The sequence below is a fragment of the Globicephala melas genome, chromosome 5, assembly GCF_963455315.2.
Source record: "Globicephala melas chromosome 5, mGloMel1.2, whole genome shotgun sequence".
In the NCBI taxonomy this organism is placed as follows: Eukaryota; Metazoa; Chordata; class Mammalia; order Artiodactyla; family Delphinidae; genus Globicephala; species Globicephala melas.
Genome location: NC_083318.1, coordinates 134,130,797 through 134,148,986, shown reverse-complemented (window position 1 = coordinate 134,148,986; position 18,190 = coordinate 134,130,797). Strand labels below are relative to the sequence as shown.

General features: G+C 40.7%; 1 protein-coding gene across 3 annotated transcripts; it reads left to right on the top strand.

Moving 5' to 3' along the window:
* Positions 1 to 4,233: 4,233 nt before the first annotated feature.
* Positions 4,234 to 17,846, top strand: NPY5R (neuropeptide Y receptor Y5). Of its 3 annotated transcripts, none has more exons than XM_060298819.1 (2): positions 4,234 to 4,363; positions 16,180 to 17,846. In XM_060298819.1, exon 2 carries the CDS (start codon positions 16,189 to 16,191, stop codon positions 17,527 to 17,529), a length of 1,341 nt encoding a protein of 446 aa, XP_060154802.1. In that variant the 5' UTR covers positions 4,234 to 4,363; positions 16,180 to 16,188; the 3' UTR covers positions 17,530 to 17,846. The 3 variants fall into 3 exon arrangements, with proteins under 3 accessions (XP_060154802.1, XP_030721649.2, XP_060154803.1); XM_030865789.2 differs by lacking the exon at positions 4,234 to 4,363 and adding an exon at positions 4,597 to 4,677 and having other exon boundaries at positions 16,177 to 17,846; XM_060298820.1 differs by lacking the exon at positions 4,234 to 4,363 and adding an exon at positions 4,630 to 4,677.
* Positions 17,847 to 18,190: the final 344 nt, after the last annotated feature.

The following is an 18,190-nucleotide window of genomic DNA, read 5'->3' as shown; positions in this document are numbered from 1 at the left end:
TAATGTAATTAGATATAGAATGATTTGCTTTAAGACACCCACAACTTTTAAAAAGAATGAATTAAATATCATTATATAGTTACTACTAGCTTCAGGGAAAAGAATGTACACTAATGGTGGGAAACTTTGTCAACAATATTTCTTTCTTCTTTTTTTCCCCCTAATATGGAGGGGAAACAAACAATGTTTGTCACCATCAAATTTTTCTGAAGATCCAAAAAAGTTATTTTTCTACCCATATATCTGTAATATGTGCTTGTTAATGGCATAAGGTCATAGGTTTTCAGAGCTAAAAGGGGGCTCCAGATCTGCTAGTCAAAATATTTTGTTTTACAGACAAAGAAAGTAAGGACTAGAAAGATCAAGTGCTTTCTCTAAAGACACACCATTAATTTGGGATAAAACCTGGCTGCAATCCAGATGTTTTGACAAATGACCATTATACAAATATGTATGTGATATGTGATTATATAACTATATACGTGGGTATCACACATAAGTGTGTATATATTTTTAACGTGAAAAATTACTTTAGAAAAAGAACTGGAATCAGTCACTGCTTTATAGTGAATGCTTTAATCATTAGGGCATCAAAGAGAAAGACAAAAGTTTGCTTAAGTACCACAGTGTTGGTCAGAAGAAGACAATGAAATGTTTATAGTTCTCCCTTAGCACTTCAAAATTATGATTGAATTCCCTGGAAAAAATGACTCTATGCACGCAAATACTTTAGGTTAACTTATTTTTTAAAAATATCTTCTGTTACTTAAAAAACTGCTTGTATTTCACAATTATAAGTTAGTTCCTTGTTTTAAGTCCCGAATATTGATTATATAACAAATTATTATGATTCCAAAGAAATCAATGCAGCAATGAGTATCATAAAAATATTTGTAACACACAGAGATGGTCCTTTCCATACCTTTTAAGAATTAAAGATTTAAATCTATCATGGTAGAAACAACGGACAAAGAAATGTTTACTCTTCGTGAATATAACAAAAATCTTCAGAGGAAAAGAATGCAACAACTAAAATAATATTTTCTTTAGTTTATTCACTCCCACTATAACTAATATTCGAGATCACATATCATTTGAGATTACATCAAAGCACTTTAGTAACTGGCCTCCACAAATGGTAGCTGTTATTAAAATGCAGTAATAACTTTGATAAAAACAACAGACATTCCTCAGAGAAATGTTACCCCAGGCAGTGTCTGGAGAGTGTTTTATTAGTCAATAATTTGTCTTAGGAGTTACCTAGCAATTTTTAGTTTTACCTTTATAGATATGCTTCCTTCCATAATTGATAAAGAACTATGAGAACTGGAAAATAGCCAGTTTAATTTTGTAACACACATAAAACCCAACTTAATTTCCCAAATGAGCATTTTGCAAATAGTGAGCGGGAAAAGTACATAGAGCAGAGGTGGACGTTACTATTTTTGTTCCCGTGGTGGTACTTCCTCTGTTTGAATGTCACTCCATCAACTAGAAACGAAATTATTATGTTCTATAAAGAGTGATGATGAGTCTTGAATCCCTCCTGGGAAATTTGAAGATAAAAGCACAGTTATCTTCATATTTTCTTCTTTATGTAGCATATTGTTGGAATTTTTCAACTTGACAATTTTTTCAAAAAAAAAAAATCCTAACAATGTGTTCACTCCATGTATAGCAAGCGTGTATTTAAAGAAGAAATTCGGACTGCCCTTTTGAGGCTTATGTGGTTGTGTGTGTGGTGAGAAGAGAAATGGTGGGTTAACCAAAATCTTCATCTCAAAAACATGCTGGCCTTTTACTTTTACTCTAATAATGATAGTTACTTCAAGCCTAAATGCATATCATCGAAAGAAAAAACCCAAATTGGCAGAAAAGAAAAAAATACAATTCATCTTGTATTTTTAATATACAAAAGCTTGTAGCATAGCCTAGTTGTATTTGTTTTTGGAAGCTAGTGTTAGGGCTCAGAGTGGGCCACCCCAAAATATGCCATTGGTTACTTCGAATTAAAGCTACTTAAGAAATAGGGGCTTCCCTGGTGGCACCGTGGTTGAGAGTCCGCCTGCCGATGCAGGGGACACGGGTTCGTGCTCTGGTCTGGGAAGATCCCACATGCCGCGGAGCGGCTGGGCCCGTGAGCCATGGCCGCTGAGCCTGCGCGTCCAGAGCCTGTGCTCCGCAACGGGAGAGGCCACAACAGTGAGAGGCCCGCGTACCGCAAAAAAGAAAAAAAAAAAAAGAAAGAAATGACCAGTGCAATAGGGACACTCTGACCCTCCGTTCTGTCTCTCTGAAGGCAGCAAAGAAATATGCCATGTGAAAGGGGCTGTCCGTGCATCTGGAGGTGGAAGGACACCCTCACTACCAGAGATCCGGAATTTGGCCGAGAAGCCTGTATAAACAAAGCGTTTTACTTCTTTACTTTACTACCCCAAGCCCAAACTCTGTTGAGATTCCTTACTAATTAAGCACCCAAAGCCTAAATTCCCTTGTCCTGTCAATTCCTCACAAATTTATTGTTTCTTTGTCTAAAAACTGTAAAAGCTGCTTGCTTTGGCCACTTCTTAGGTCTCATGTCTATCAGACCTCCATGCATATGAATTAAAATTTGTTTATTTTTCTCCTGTTAATCTGTCTTGTGTCCATTTTATTATTAGTCCAGCCACAAGAACTCCGGGAGGGGACAGGGGGAAATTTCCCCCTCCCAAACAATAGTCACAATGGGGTTCATTTGGAAGTTTTTTAAAGCCAATATGTCCTAGAAGTAGGCGTGTATTGTAACTGTACAGGGTATGGGAGGGTAGAAATTTATGTGGTAGGTGTGGTGCTTTACTGTACAGATGCTGGAGTTAAGAAAGTCTAAGAACCAAGCTTTCTTTTCTCCCCAGGCACTGCTTCTTGACACTTCCATCTTTCCCTTCACCCACTGCAGAATCCCAGGGCCTTCTTAAAATGCCTATTGTGCTAAAACAGCAATGAATGAAATAGGAAGTTTATATACTTGGGTATTTAAAGCTCTTGGATGACTCTGGCTGATACAACAACAATCTATTCAGGTCCCCTGAGTATCAAATACTAAAATTCAGCAGAAAAGGGCCACAGGAATTTTTTCTCTGGCTTCTGGGGTAACAGCTAGCATTTACTGCCCCCAGAAATTAGATTTACAAGTAGTATCACTTCCAAGGGATACAGTCTTCTGTAGTTTAGAGTGGGCTAGTCTCACAGGATTGCACTCATCACCACACACACGATGCTGTGACTGTCACATAGCCGTCTTTAGTTTTAAAGTGTACAATAAACACACCCCTTCTCAGTCTCGGCTATAAGCCAATCTACTGACACTGGGCTGTGGTGAAGGAAACTGCAGCGTTTACTGCAGGCGCCAAGCAAGGGGAACGGGCAGCTCATGCTCAGAAGACCCCAACTCCCCGATGGCTTTCGGGGAAGGGGTTTCAACGCAGTGTGAAGGAGGGGGCGGCAGGGTGTATGCTCAGCTCATGCACAGTTCTTGGATTGGTTAGCATCAAGGTGAGGTTTCAAGCATCATCAACCTTCTGGTTTCAACCGGTCTAGGGTCTAAGGGCTTGTGCTCAGCAGTTTTCATCTGGGGACCTGCTTCCTGCAAAAACAACTGAGGAATGTGTGCGGAGCCTTTATCTGTATCTTTCAGGAAACTGGGAGTTCGGTGATTTTGCTGTGGCTGGTTTATGGTCTAAATTGTCACCAGTTTCTCCACCCAACAGCTGTTCTTTGTTTCTGCATGTTCACGTTCCCAATCATTAACTCTGGAGCAGCCTTTAGAGATTCAAGGGAGGCTCCAGAGACTAAAGCAAAAGCTTTACTTCAAAAGACAGGGACCCAGGGGCTTGTACACGGTTTCATCCCAATCTCTCTTGCCTCTTCTCTCTTCTTTTTTCTCTCTCCCTGCCTCCCTCTCTCTCGCGCGCGCGCGCGCGCACGCAAACACACACACACACACACACACACACACACACACACTCACACACACAGAAAAGCATTAAACACCTGACAACTAATAACTAAAAATAAGGCAAACCTGCGCGATACAGATTTGGACGCCCTGGGGATGGAAATCACGTTGAGCAGAAAAGGAGGACAAGTTCTTTTTGCTTGGGACTTTTTTAACCTATGACAACTCTTCTCATCCCAGCCTTCTTTAGCTGCCACGCGCAGCCTGGGAAGCGTGGGCTCGCTCCAGCCTCCCGGGCCCCGGGCCCCACGCCCACGCCTGGTCCCCGCGGCTCCCGCAGATCCCCGTGCCTACTGCGCCCGAGCGCCTCCGCCACCCCGCGTCCCAGCGTCCCCGCAGGTCAGGCGGCCCCCCGCCGCCCTCCGGAAGGTGCGAGAAAGACCAGCGCGCTGCTTTGGTTTGGTTTTTATTATTATTTTTCGAACAAAGAGAAAACCTGGGCCTTGCGGCGTTCCCCGGGCGCCCACGCCGGCCGCGGACCCCGACTTCCCTGCGCGGCCTCGGCGGGCCCGGCCCGGGAGACGGGGTGCTGGGGGCTGCCGCCTCTCCCCGGCCCACACGAAGGTAGGGGCCGCCCTGGGCGGGCTCGGGGAGCAGTCGTGTGCCCGGGCGGCCCCTGCCCCCGTCCCCGCCGCCACCGGGCGCAGGAGCGGCCGCGATCCCGGGAGCCGGGGCGCCCCGAGGTACGGGAAGGGCCGGGGCTGGAAGCGGGGGTCCGGGCGACTTCGGGGCGCGGAGGGAGAGCGGAGGGACCCGGCGGGGCTCCCTGCGGCGCAGGAGCTCCCCGGGTGGGCGCGCGGAGCTGAGCCGGAGGAGAGTGTCGGGGGTCCCGGCGAGGCGGGGAGGACGCAGCCTCCGGGGAGGGCGAGCCCGCGGCGGCCCGGCGGCGTCCGAGGCTGGGGTCCCGGGGCGTCGAGCACCTGCCCCGCTGCCCGCTGATGCCCGAGACCCCGAGGCAGCGCGCCCCGGTCTGCGCTCCGGGGACACATCCCTGCGCCTCGACTTCCGACCCCGGGAATTCATCCCCGAGCTTGCGGACCTTTCGGTTACCTTTTAAAGGGACCGAACGACCGCGTTGGATCGAAGCCCAGAGACTTTATGACAGACCGTGGAAATTGCCTAAGGCGCTCTCAGCGGAATTTGCAGCCCGAATGAAATTTTAAATTTCAGATTTCTCAAGGGAAGAGAAACTAGTGTTAGAAATGGGAAGAGAGGGTGGCTGTGCCTGCGTGTTTATCAGCTGAGCGGAGCAGTATTTCTTTCCGATTTGAATTTTGCCAGATTCTGGCTTTAAAAATAAATCGTGGGAATATTTTAGAACGTGGAATCTCGCCATTGTTCCAGGATCACAGCAAAGTAGGCAATAGTTGATATGTTATCATTGCCAGAGGGGAAAAAAATTACATGGATTTTATTCTTTTGTGTGATTGGCATCTTTTTTGAGATGAAAGATGTGCATTTACATTAAGGCAGGTAAAGAGCCTAACAAAGGGACCTTACTTAAATGTATACGCGCAATCCTTCATTGTCCTCTGAGTTCATGCAGTTCTTTTTGAAGAACTATCTATTCAACACACTTAAAGTCTATTCACGAGATTTCATTTATGTTGGTGTCACATATAGATCAATTTTTATAAACAATTACAATATAGCAAAGTTGCAATGTCTTTACAAGACATTGCTTTTTTAAAAACAGTCACCACAGTTTAACCAGGAAATTTTTTTTTTCACTTTTACTCTGAGGATTAAAGTTTGGTGTTTCAGCCTAGGAATTCTGAGGGTAGAGGGGTTAAAACTAGATATAAAAGAGAAAAATGAAATCTCGTAATTAGGCACCACAAAGGTTTCACACAGTCAATATCAGATTTCTTCCAAAATAATATTTCATTTTAAAAACATTCTCTATTTCATAATTTCTCTAGTAAGCTGAGCTGAAGTTCACATTTAACATTATTTTTTATTATGTATAAAATATTTATGTTGCATAAAATTGTACAATGTTCATTATGATACTTGTTGCAAAACAGATCATTATTAAAGAGATTTTACATTTCCATTATAGGCTTCCTTATTGTACTTTTCAGGAAAAAAGGACGTGAAGGCCTAAGTTGAAGGAAAGAAATCCTGTGTGCTTTTTCTCCTTTTCTTAAACTTCTGTTGTCATTTCAGCAATCTTCACAGCATTTCTACCATCTCAAGATGGATCTTCTTGAGAAGATTCCATCTCAAGAAACCACTTTCTAAGTTCATCCATAAGAAGCAACTCCTCACCCATTAAAATTTTATCATGAGATTGCAGCAGTTCAGTCCCATCTTCAGGCTCCATGTCTAATTCTAGTTCTCTTGCTGTTTCCACCACATCTGCAGTTCCTTCCTCCTCTGAAGTCTTGACCCCTCAAAGTCATCCATGAGGGTTGAAATCAACTTCTTCCAAACCCGTGGTCATGCTGATATGTTGACCTGTTCTCATGAATCACAAATATTCTTAATGGCATCTAGAATGGTGAATCCTTTCCAGAAGTTTTTCAATTGACTCTGCCCAAATCCTTCAGAAGAATCGCTGTCTATGGCAGCTCAAGCCTTACAAAAATGTGTTTCTTAAATATTAAGACTTGAAAGTCGAAATTACTCCTTGATCTATGGGCTGCAGAATGGATGTTGTGTTAGCGGGCAAGAAAACAACATTAATCTCTTACATCTTCGTCAGAGTTTTTGGTTGACCAGGTGCACTGTCAACGAGCAGTACTATTTTGAAAGGAATCCTTTTTTCTGAGCAGTAGGTCTCAACAGTGAGCTTAAAATATTCAGTAAACCCTATTGTCAATAGATGTGCTATTATCCAGGCTTTGTTGTTCTATATATAGAGCACAGGTAGAGTAGATTGAGCATAATTCTTAAAGGCCCTAGGATTTTCGGAATAGTAAATGAACTTTGGCTCAACGTAAAGTCACTGGCTGCATTAGCCCCTAACAACAGGATCAGTCTGTCCTTTGCAGCTTTGAAGCCAGTTATCAACTTCTCCTCTCTAGCTATGAAAGTCCTAGATGGCATCTTCCAATATAAGACTGTTTAGTCTACATTGAAAATCTGTTCTTTTGTGTATCCACCTTCAGAAATACCTTAGCTAGAGTTTCTGGATAACTTAATGTAGCTTCTGTATCAGCACTTGCTGCTTCACCTTGCACTTTTCTGTTATGGAAACGGCTTCTTTCCTTAAATCTCATGAACCTCTGCTAGCGTCAGACTTTTCTTCTACAGCTTCCTCACCTCTCTCAGCCTTCACAGAATTGAAGAGAGTTGGGGTCTGGCTCTGGATGAGGCTTTGGATTGAGGGAATGTTGTCACTTTGATCTTTTATCCAGACCACTAAAACTTCCTCCGTATCAGCAATAAGGCTGTTGCTCTTTCTTATCACGCGTGTATTCACTGGAGTAGCACTTTTAATTTCCTTCAAGAACTGTTCCTTTGCATTCACAACTTGGCTAACTGTTTGGTGCAAGAGGCTTAGCTTTCAGCCTATCTCGGCTTCTGACGTGCCTTGCTTGCTGAGCTAAATCATTTCTAGCTTTTGATTTAAAGTGAGAGATGTGAAACTCTTCCTTTCATTTCAACACTTAGAGGCCATTGTAGGATTAACAACTGGCCTGACTGCAATATTGTTTGTCTCGGTGGGGGGGGGGCGGGGGGGAACAGGGAGGCTCAAGGAGAGGGAGAGAGATGGGGGCATGGCCAGTCAGTGGAGCAGTCAGAACACACACAACGTTTACGGGTTAAGTTGTCATCTTACGTGGGGAAGTTTGTGGTGCCCCAAACATTACAATAGTACTATTACAATAGTACTATTACAATAGTACTATTACAATAGTACAATAGTACATCAGAGATCACTGATCACATATCAACATAACAAATAAAATAATAATGAAAAATTTGAAATATCGAGAGAATTACTGAAGTGTGACACAGAGACATGAAGTGAGCAAATGCTGTTAGAAAAATGGTGCTGATATACTTGCTCTACACAGGATTGCCCCAAACCTTCAATTGGTAAAAAACACAATAAGTGAAATAAAGTGAAGAACTATAAAATGAGGCCTGCTTGTAATTTAAAATTGTAAAGTGGTAAATCATCACAGTTGTTTATATAGGTACTCTTCATTTCATTTTGGGACCATCTGAAAGCTTGTCTACTTTCAGTGGTTCTAGTATATGTATATATGTACAGACATACACACACACACACACACATATATATATATATATATACCCATATATATACATATATACACATATAGTTATACTTTACCCTGAATTTGCCCATATTCCCAGGATGATTCATTTCTGTTATTTTAAAGCTGGAAAAATTAAACTACTTTTCTAAAATTATTAAGTAACAGATACTTAGCATCCACTATGTGCAACATACTCTATTAAGCATCATTAAAATTATGAACATAATTAAAACATTTTTCCTTCTCTCCATTAGAGTCCAGCAGAGAGAACTGACCATGCATTGGAGGCACTCTGAGTTTTAGACTCAAAACCACATTCTTTCTATTACCATCAATTGTGCTGCATATCCTCTTACTTCAAATTGAGAACAGTGGGCTTCTCTGGTGGCGAAGTGGTTGAGAGTCCACCTGCCGATGCAGGGAACACGGGTTCGTGCCCCGGCCCGGGAAGATCCCACATGCCGCGGAGCAACTAGGCCCGTGAGCCATGGCCGCTGAGCCTGCGCGTCTGGAGCCTGTTCTCCGCAGCGGGAGAGGCCACAACAGTGAGAGACTCGCGTACCGCAAAAACAAAAACAAAACAAAAAATAAACAAATTGGGAACAGTAATATTTTACTCTCGGGAATGTCATCCGATAGTTACATGTCCCAAGAAAGCACAAAACCATTATAGAATCGACTGCCCAGTTTCTACCTTGTCCTTGCCTTGGTCGTAGGGGAGGCAATCAGTAACTACTGAAGTATAACAAAAAAGGATTGTTTCCAAAAAGTGAGTCCAGAGAAGAATAAGATATATATATGTATACAAGGATCATGGTAACAAACAGCTTGTACAGATTATGAGTGTAAAGAGGGTTATGAACAAGCGAGATGGAGCCAGGGGGTTATCGGATCTCAGGAAATGAGACAAGAAAGCCAGTCTGGGCTTCCCTGATTAGGAGCTCACTGAGCTGTCCAGGGGAGCAGCAGGAAGGCCATTGACTGGGAATATGATGAGTGGGATGAATCAGTAACCCTGGTGAGTCAGTTTGGTACCAGTTATCTTTTTCAACTTGAGGCAACATCAATGTAAATTGTTGGTTAGAGCCTAAGAATAAGTCAATAAGATCCTGAGCTTTTGAATTCATTTATCTTTAAAGGAATATAGTGATAATTAGCTTTCAGAAATTCAATCAATATAAAATCAGTTATAGAAATTGTGAAAAACTTACACTTCTAAATTTTCTTATAGCACAAAAATGCTTATATCATCCTATTTGAAAATTGCTATATATAAACTTAAAGTTATTTATGATGAATGTGTGTATACAGTAACATTTTCTACTTGGAAATTTATTGGACCAGGACCTATACTTCCCTTATAAATTGAAGATAATAAGGTTTACTATTAATTTAAATATATATGTATTTTTATAGTTTTAAGTATAATTACCCAACTATAGATCTAAAAACAGGTTGATAAACCTACATTGATATGTAGTGAAAGTGCCTTTTTAAGATATATATATATATATATCAGGACCTCTATAACAAGGTATACTCATCAGAATTAACAAACTGTTGTTGTCCTGAGTATGCTGTAGGATATTCTTGTTTAAAAAAATGTAAGTGCTGGGCGTCCCTGGTGGCGCAGTGGTTGAGAGTCTGCCTGCCGATGCAGGGGACACGGGTTCGTGCCTCGTTTCGGGAAGATCCCACATGCCGCGGAGCGGCTGGGCCCATGAGCCATGGCCACTGAGCCTGCACGTCCGGAGCCTGTGCTCCGCAACGGGAGAGGCCACAACAGTGAGAGGCCCGCGTACCGCAAAAAAAAAACCCTGGAGGTGCTTGCTTTTTTTAAAGGGGAGAAAGCATTCCTTTTGCCTCTTCTTGATATATTATAGGCAGTTGTGTACTTCATTAGGCAATACTGTCAAATCTCTAATATATACCAGTAAATAAGTAATATCAGCAGAGTCAAGAGAGTGGACTGAGGGGATGCAGAGTTCATGTCTCCGCACAACTAGGGCACCTACCAGGCCCTGGTGGGGGACCACAGACATCTAAGGGGATGGGAGGACCCCCCGAGCGACTGGGTAGGATGAGGTGGGGAGGGAGGGGGGAGGAGAACTTGAGGCAGGATGGGACCGGCACCCTTGAGGGGCAGCTGGGGGAGGGGAGGGGTTCCCACGCCCAGAGGGGAACGGGGGAGACCCTCGGGAGGGCAGAAGATCGGAAGGGCATGCGGCCAGTTCCCCCTGCCCACTTGGGCCCCAGGGAGCTTGCTGAGGTCCCGAGCCTGATCTGCCCACTGGGACCCCTCGAGCCGCGTGGGTCCTGTGGGAGTGGGAGCGAGCGGGGAGGAAAAGTAAAGGCCGGATGGACAGGACTGGTGCCCCTGAGGGGCGGCTAGGGGTGGGAAGGGGTTCCCACGCCCAGAAGGGCCCACCCACAGTCAGGGGATGAACGGGGATAGGGGAGACCCTTGGAAGAGCGGAGGAACAGAAGGGAGTGCCTGGGCCCCGGAAAGCCTGCTGAGGTCCCGAGACTAAACCTCTGCCCTCTGAGGCTCACTCCCGCCACGCTGAGCCTAAGCCCCGCCCCTGCCCCCCCCACCCAGTGCCTTACCTCGGAACTCTGCAATCCAAAGCACACCTTTCCCAGCAGCCCAGGTCCTGAGCCTGGGCCCTGACCTCCGCCCTAACCCCCCCGCCCCCGCCTAAGCTCCACCCCGAACCTAAGCTCCACCCCACACAGCCCAAGCTTTTTCTGGCCTTTTTTTTTTTAGGTTGTGGTTCTGTTTTACCTTGTTGTTAATTCGTTTATATTTTTATTTTTTCTGATAAGTTTTTTATTTTTCTAATTTTATTTTACTCTTTATAATTTGTTACTGTTCTGCTCCTTTGGGCTTGTTCCCCCCACTTTTTTTTTTTTTTCTGTCGTTGTTCTGTTTTACCTTGGTGTAGTTGTTTCACTTATATTTTTATTTTTCCTAATTTATTTTTCTAATTTTATTTTATTTTTTATTCTTTGTTATTGTACTGCTTCTTTTTTCTTTTCTTTTCTTTTGCTATGCTGCACGACTTGTGGTAGCTTGGTTCCCAGGCCGAGGATAGGGCCTGAATTCCTGTGATGGGAGCACTGAGTTCAAACTGCTGGACTAACAGAGAACCTCAGATCCCAGGGAATATTAATCAGACTGAGGTCTCCCAGAGGTCCTCATATCGACACCAACCCGGCTCTGCCCAACTGCTTGTAAAGTATAGTGCTGCATGCTTCAGGCCAAACAACCAGTAAGACAGGTATACAGCCCTACCCATCAAAAAAAAAAAAAATGAAACGACAAAAAAATATGTTACAGACGAAGGAGCAAGGTAAAAACCTACAAGAAAAAATAAATGAAGAGGAAATAGGCAACCTACCTGAAAAAGAATTCGGAGTAATGATAGTAAAAATGATACAAAATCTTGGAAATAGAATGGAGGCACGCATTGAGAAAATACAAGAAATGTTTAACAAGGACCTAGAAGAACTAAAGAACAAACAAAAAGTGATGAACAACACAATAACTGAAGTGAAAAATACACTAGAAGGAATCAATAGTAGAATAACTGAGGGAGAAGAGCAAATAAGTGAGCTGGAATGTAGACTGGTGGAAATAACTGCAGAGGAGCAGAATAAAGAAAAAAGAATGGAAAGAATTGAGGACAGTCTCAGAGACCTCTGGGAAAACATTAAATGCACCGACATTCAAATTATTAGGGTCCCAGAAGAAGAAGAGAAAGAGAAAGGGTCTGAGAAAATATTTGAAGAGATTATAGTCGAAACTTCCCTAACATGGGATAGGAAATCGCCACCCAAGTCCAGGAAGTGCAGAGAGTCCCATACAGGATAAACCCTAGAAGAAACACACCAAGACACATATTAATCAAACTAACAAAATTTAAATTCAAAGAAAATATATAAAAAGCACCAAGGGAAAAGCAACAAATAACATACAAGGGAATCCCCATAAGGTTATCAGCTGATTTTTCAGCAAAAACTCTTCAGGCCAGAAGGGAGTGGCAGGATATATTTAAAGTGATGAAAGGGAAAAATCTACAACCAAGATTACTCTACCAGCATGCATCTCATTCAGATTTGATGGAGAAATCAAAAGCTTTACAGACAAGCAAAAGCTAGGAGAATTCAGCACCACCAAACCAGCTTTATAACAAATGCTAAAGGAATTTCTCTAGGCGGGAAACACAAAAGAAGAAAAAGACCCACAAAAACAAACACAAATCAATTAAGAAAACGGTAATAGGGACATACATATCAATAATCATCTTCAATGTAGAACGTTTAATGCTCCAACCAAAAGACATAGACTGGCTGAAAGGGTACAAAAACAAGACCCATATATATGCTGTCTACAAGAGACCCACTTCAGACCTAAGGACACATACAGACTGAAAGTGAGGGGATGGTAAAAAATATTCCATGCAAATGGAAATAACAATAAAGCTGGAGTAGTAATACTCATATCAGATAAAATAGACTATAAGATAAAGACTGTTACAAGAGATAAGGAAAAACCCAAAATTAGTAGAAGGAAAGAAATCATAAAGATCAGAGCAGAAATAAATGAAATAGAAATGAAGAGACAATAGCAAAGATCAATAAAACTAAAAGTTGGTTCTTCAAGAAGATAACATAATTGATAAACTTTTAGCCAGAATCATCAAGAAAAAAAGAGAGAGAAGTCAAATCAATAAAATTAGAAATGAAAAAAGAGAAGTTACAACTGACACCACAGAAATACAAAGGGTCATAAGAGCTACTACAAGCAACTACATGCCAATAAAATGGACAGTCTGGAAGAAATGGACAAATTCTTGGAAAGGTACAACTTTCCAAGACTGAACCAGGAAGAATTAGAAAATACAAACAGACTGATCGCAAGTAATGAAAGTGAAACTGTAATTAAAAATCAACAAACAAAAGTCAAGGACCAGATGGCTTCACAGGCAAATTCTATCAAACATTTAGAGAAGAGATAACACCTAACCTACTCAAACTCTTCCAAAAAATTGCAGACTCTCAAACTCATTCTACAAGGCCACCATCACCCTGATACGAAAACCAGACAAAGATATCCCACAAAAAAGAAAATTACAGGCCAATATCACTGATGAACATAGATGCAAACTTCCTCAACAAGATACAAGCAAACAGATTCCAACACCACATTAAAAGGATCATACATCATGATCAAGTGGGATTTATCCCAGGGATGCAAGGATTCTTCAATATATAGAAATCAATCAATGTGATACACCACATAAACAAAGAATAAAAACCATATGATCATCTCAATAGATGCAGAAAAAGCTTTTGACAAAAATCAACAAACATTTATGATAAAAACTCTACAGAAAGTGGGCATAGAGGGAACCTACCTCAACATAATAAAAGCCATAAATGACAAACCCACAGCAAACATCATTTTCAACGATGAAAAACTGAAAGTATTTCCTCTAAGATAAGGAACAAGTCAAGGATTTCCACTCTTGCCACTATTATTCAACATACTTTTGGAAGTCTTAGCCACAGCAATCAGAGAAGAAAAAGAAATAAAAGGAATACAAATTGGAAAAAAAGAAGTAAAACTGTCACTATTTGCCGATGACAAGATACTATACATAGAAGATCCTAAAGATGTCACCAGAAAACTACTAGAACTAATCAATGAATTTGGTAAGGTTGCAGGAATACAAAATTAATGCACAGAAATCTCTTGCATTCCTATACACTAACAGTGAAAGATCAAAAAGAGAAATTAAGGAAACACTCCCATTTACCACTGCAACAAAAAGAATAAAATACCTGGGAATAAACCTACTTAAGGAAGCAAAATACCTGTACTCAGAAAACTATAAAACACTGATGACACAAATCAAAGATGACACTAACAGATGGAGATAGATACCATGCTCCTGGATGGAAGAATCAATATTGTGAAAACGACTATACTACCCAAAGCAATCTACAGGTTCAGTGCAATCCCTATCAAATTACCAGTGGCATTTTTCACAGAATTAGAACAAAAAATTTTACAATCTGTGTGGAAACACAAAAGACCCCGAATAGACAAAACAGTGTTGAGAAAGAAAAACAGAGCTGGAGGAATCAGGCTCCCTGGCTTCAGACTATACTACAAAGCTACAGTAATCAAGACAATATGGTACTGGCACAAAAACAGAAATATAGATCAATGGTACAGGATAGAAAGCCCAGAGATAAACCCACACACCTATGGTCACCTAATCTATGACAAAGAAGGCAAGAATATACAATGGAAAAAAGACAGCCTCTTTAATAAATGGTGCTGTAAGTCAGTAAGTCAGAAAGAGAAAAACAAATATTGTGTCTTAACGCATATATGTGGAATCTTGAAAAATAGTACAGATGAACCTATTTGCAGGGCAGGAATCGAAACACAGAGGTAGAGAACAGCCATGTGGACACAGAGGGGGAAGGGGAGAGTGGGATGAATTGGGAGATTAGGTTTGACATAAATACACTTCCATGTGTAAACTAGATAGCTAGTGGGAAACTGCTGTATAGCACAGGGAGCTCAGCTCGGTGCTCTGTGATGACCTGGTTGGGTGGGATGGGGGGGTGGGAGGGAGGTCCAAGAGGGAGGGGATATATGTATACATATATCTGATTCACTTCACTGTACAGCAGAAAGTAACCCAACATTGTAAAGCAATTATACTCCAATTAAAAAAAAGCAAAAATAAAAGTAATATCATTGTGGTATTAATATTACATTATTAATTTCCTTGAGGTGAAAAAACTTATTATGGGATGTTATATTAGTATCACTTCTACATTTAACTTTATGCCGTGTTATCTTCCTTAAAAAATATGAATTTATTTAATCTTTTTAATGCTGAAATCTACTTTCAATTTTTAAATTAAAAAATAAACAGGTAAATTTTGTTTTTAAAAACACCAGTAGCCAGCTGCTTAGTGGTTTAATTCATGGTAATCTGCACCTCTCAGAGGACTGAGAATTAGTCATGAAATGATTTTGCCATCCAATTGTGTTCACATAGTCAACAGTACCATGTGATAAACATTTATTGAGTGCCTACTCTATACATGTAGGTCATGGAATAGTGTTTCTACACTTGAGAAGCTCAAATCTGAAGATTATATGAACTGGATATATTTAGGATATTAGCTTTTTGTTTGAATTTCTCATTTCCCCATAAATATTTATTTTTGTTTGAATTTTTCATTTTCCCACATATATTTATTTAACACTTTCCATGGTGAAGTTACTGTGCCATGTTTTATGGTAGATACCACAGTGAGTAAAACACAGTTTCACTTTTCCATTGCTTATACATAAATAAGGTATACTGATTTTTATTATAATTGCAGTGCAAAGCAAATTGTGTCATGTAGCATCAGACATCTATAAACAGAAATACATGGAGGTTCCAAAAGGTTCCAGTTGAACAGATGAAGGAACACTTTAGGGCAGGTGACTTTTAAGTTTGACCTTGATTGATGTAAGAGAGGAAGGAATGTTTAAGGTAAGATTATATGACTACAACATGTATCAGGTACCTTGACTGGAGAACAATATTAATTAGCTATTATAATCTTGAAGTTCTTATCCACATTTGTCTTTTCTGTCCCTTACATTATTTATACATAAATTAAAAAAAAAAAGTTCTGCTATTTTAACACGAGTCAACACACCATAGAAGTGATGATAGATTTACACTTACTGTAATTGTTATTGGTTGACATTTACACTGTACTTGTTGCCAGTTAAAGACTTCCTAAACTTTTTAGTAAATGAATAAGGTAATGGGAACACATGGTATAATGTTTCCTTCTCAATGGATTAATTTATAGTAGTCATGGAGTTTTTTTTCGAGTTGCTAACTAATGTCTTTTTATTCCAAGCAGGAGAATAATATGGCTTCAGAGCTCAAGGATTATTATAACAAGACATTTGCTGCAGAGAACAATACTGCTGCCACTCGGAATTCTGACTTCCCAGTCTGGGATGACTACAAAAGCAGTGTCGATGACTTGCAGTATTTTCTGATTGGACTCTATACGTTTGTAAGTCTTCTTGGTTTTATGGGGAATCTACTTATTTTAATGGCTCTCATGAGGAAGCGAAATCAGAAGACAACGGTCAACTTCCTCATTGGGAATCTGGCCTTCTCCGATATCTTGGTTGTGCTGTTTTGCTCACCTTTCACACTGACCTCTGTCTTGCTGGATCAGTGGATGTTTGGCAGGGTCATGTGTCATATTATGCCTTTCCTTCAATGTGTGACAGTTCTGGTTTCCACTTTAATTTTAATATCTATCGCCATCGTCAGGTATCATATGATAAAGCATCCTGTATCTAATCATTTAACAGCAAATCATGGCTATTTCCTGATCGCTACTGTCTGGACACTAGGCTTTGCAATGTGTTCTCCCCTCCCAGTGTTTCACAGCCTTGTGGAACTTCAGGAGACATTTGGTTCAGCGTTGCTCAGCAGCAGGTATTTATGTGTCGAGTCATGGCCATCCGATGCATACCGAATTGCTTTCACTATCTCTTTATTGCTCGTTCAGTATATTCTGCCCTTAGTTTGTCTAACTGTAAGTCATACCAGTGTCTGCAGGAGTATAAGCTGTGGATTGTCCAACCAAGAAAACCAACTAGAAGAAAATGAGATGATCAACTTAACTCTCCATCCTTCCAAAAAGAGTGGGCCTCAGGTGAGGGTCTCCAGCAGCCGGAAATGGAGCTATTCATTCATCAGAAAGCACAGAAGGAGGTACAGCAAGAAGACGGCATGTGTGCTGCCTGCTCCGGCGAGACCTCCTCCAGAGAACCGCTCAAGAAGGCTTCCAGAACACTCGGGCTCTGGGAAAAGTCAGCCCCCTTCATCCCGTAAGTTTATACCAGGGGTCCCCACTTGCTTTGAGGTGAAACCGGAAGAAAACTCAGATGTTCATGGGATGAGAGTAAACTGTTCTATCATGAGATTAAAAAAAAGATCTCGAAGTGTGTTCTACAGACTGACCATCTTGATACTAGTGTTTGCAGTGAGCTGGATGCCTCTGCACCTTTTCCATGTGGTGACCGATTTTAACGATAGCCTGATTTCAAACAGGCATTTCAAGTTGGTGTATTGCATCTGTCACTTGCTAGGCATGATGTCCTGCTGTCTTAATCCAATTCTATATGGATTTCTTAATAATGGGATCAAAGCCGACTTAAGGTCCCTTATACGCTGTCTTCATATGTCATAATTCTCAATGTTTTCCAAGGAAAGTACAAGTATGGGGATCATCTAAAATATATTCACAGTGACTGTATATGTATAATCAACAAATTTTGTTAACTTACAGAATTTAATTTATGTGTAAGAACTCTGGATTTGCATATCAGTTCCTAATATATGGAAGATCATTTTAACATGTTATAATATGATAAATTCGTTTAGTTGTATAAAGTCATTGTCAATCCAATCTGTAATTTCATTTTAAAGAGTAGTTATATTACCTTCCATTTCAGCTTGTCCTGTAAACCAATGAATTGTAAGTTCTTGTTTAAAATAAAAGTTATATTTAACCATCTCAGTATTTTTTGTTCAAAATTATAAGCAAAACCATTTCTCCTAAGACATTTAATTTCAGGTATGAGGAACATCTAATAATCTTCATTTTTACTTCACAGATTTCTTAATAGTTAGTTTCTGACAATACAGAAAACTTTAATATGACCAGCAAACCATAACTAAGTGACAGATATATGCCTAAGTCATAAATTAAATGTCAACATTGGGTACAGTTTTAGAACCTCTAAAGGAAAATTTTTATATCCTATTATTGATGATTGGTCAAATTGTCAATTTATTCCCCACTATCCTAGTAATACACAGTTAATTTATCCAATAAAAATAGATTTTAA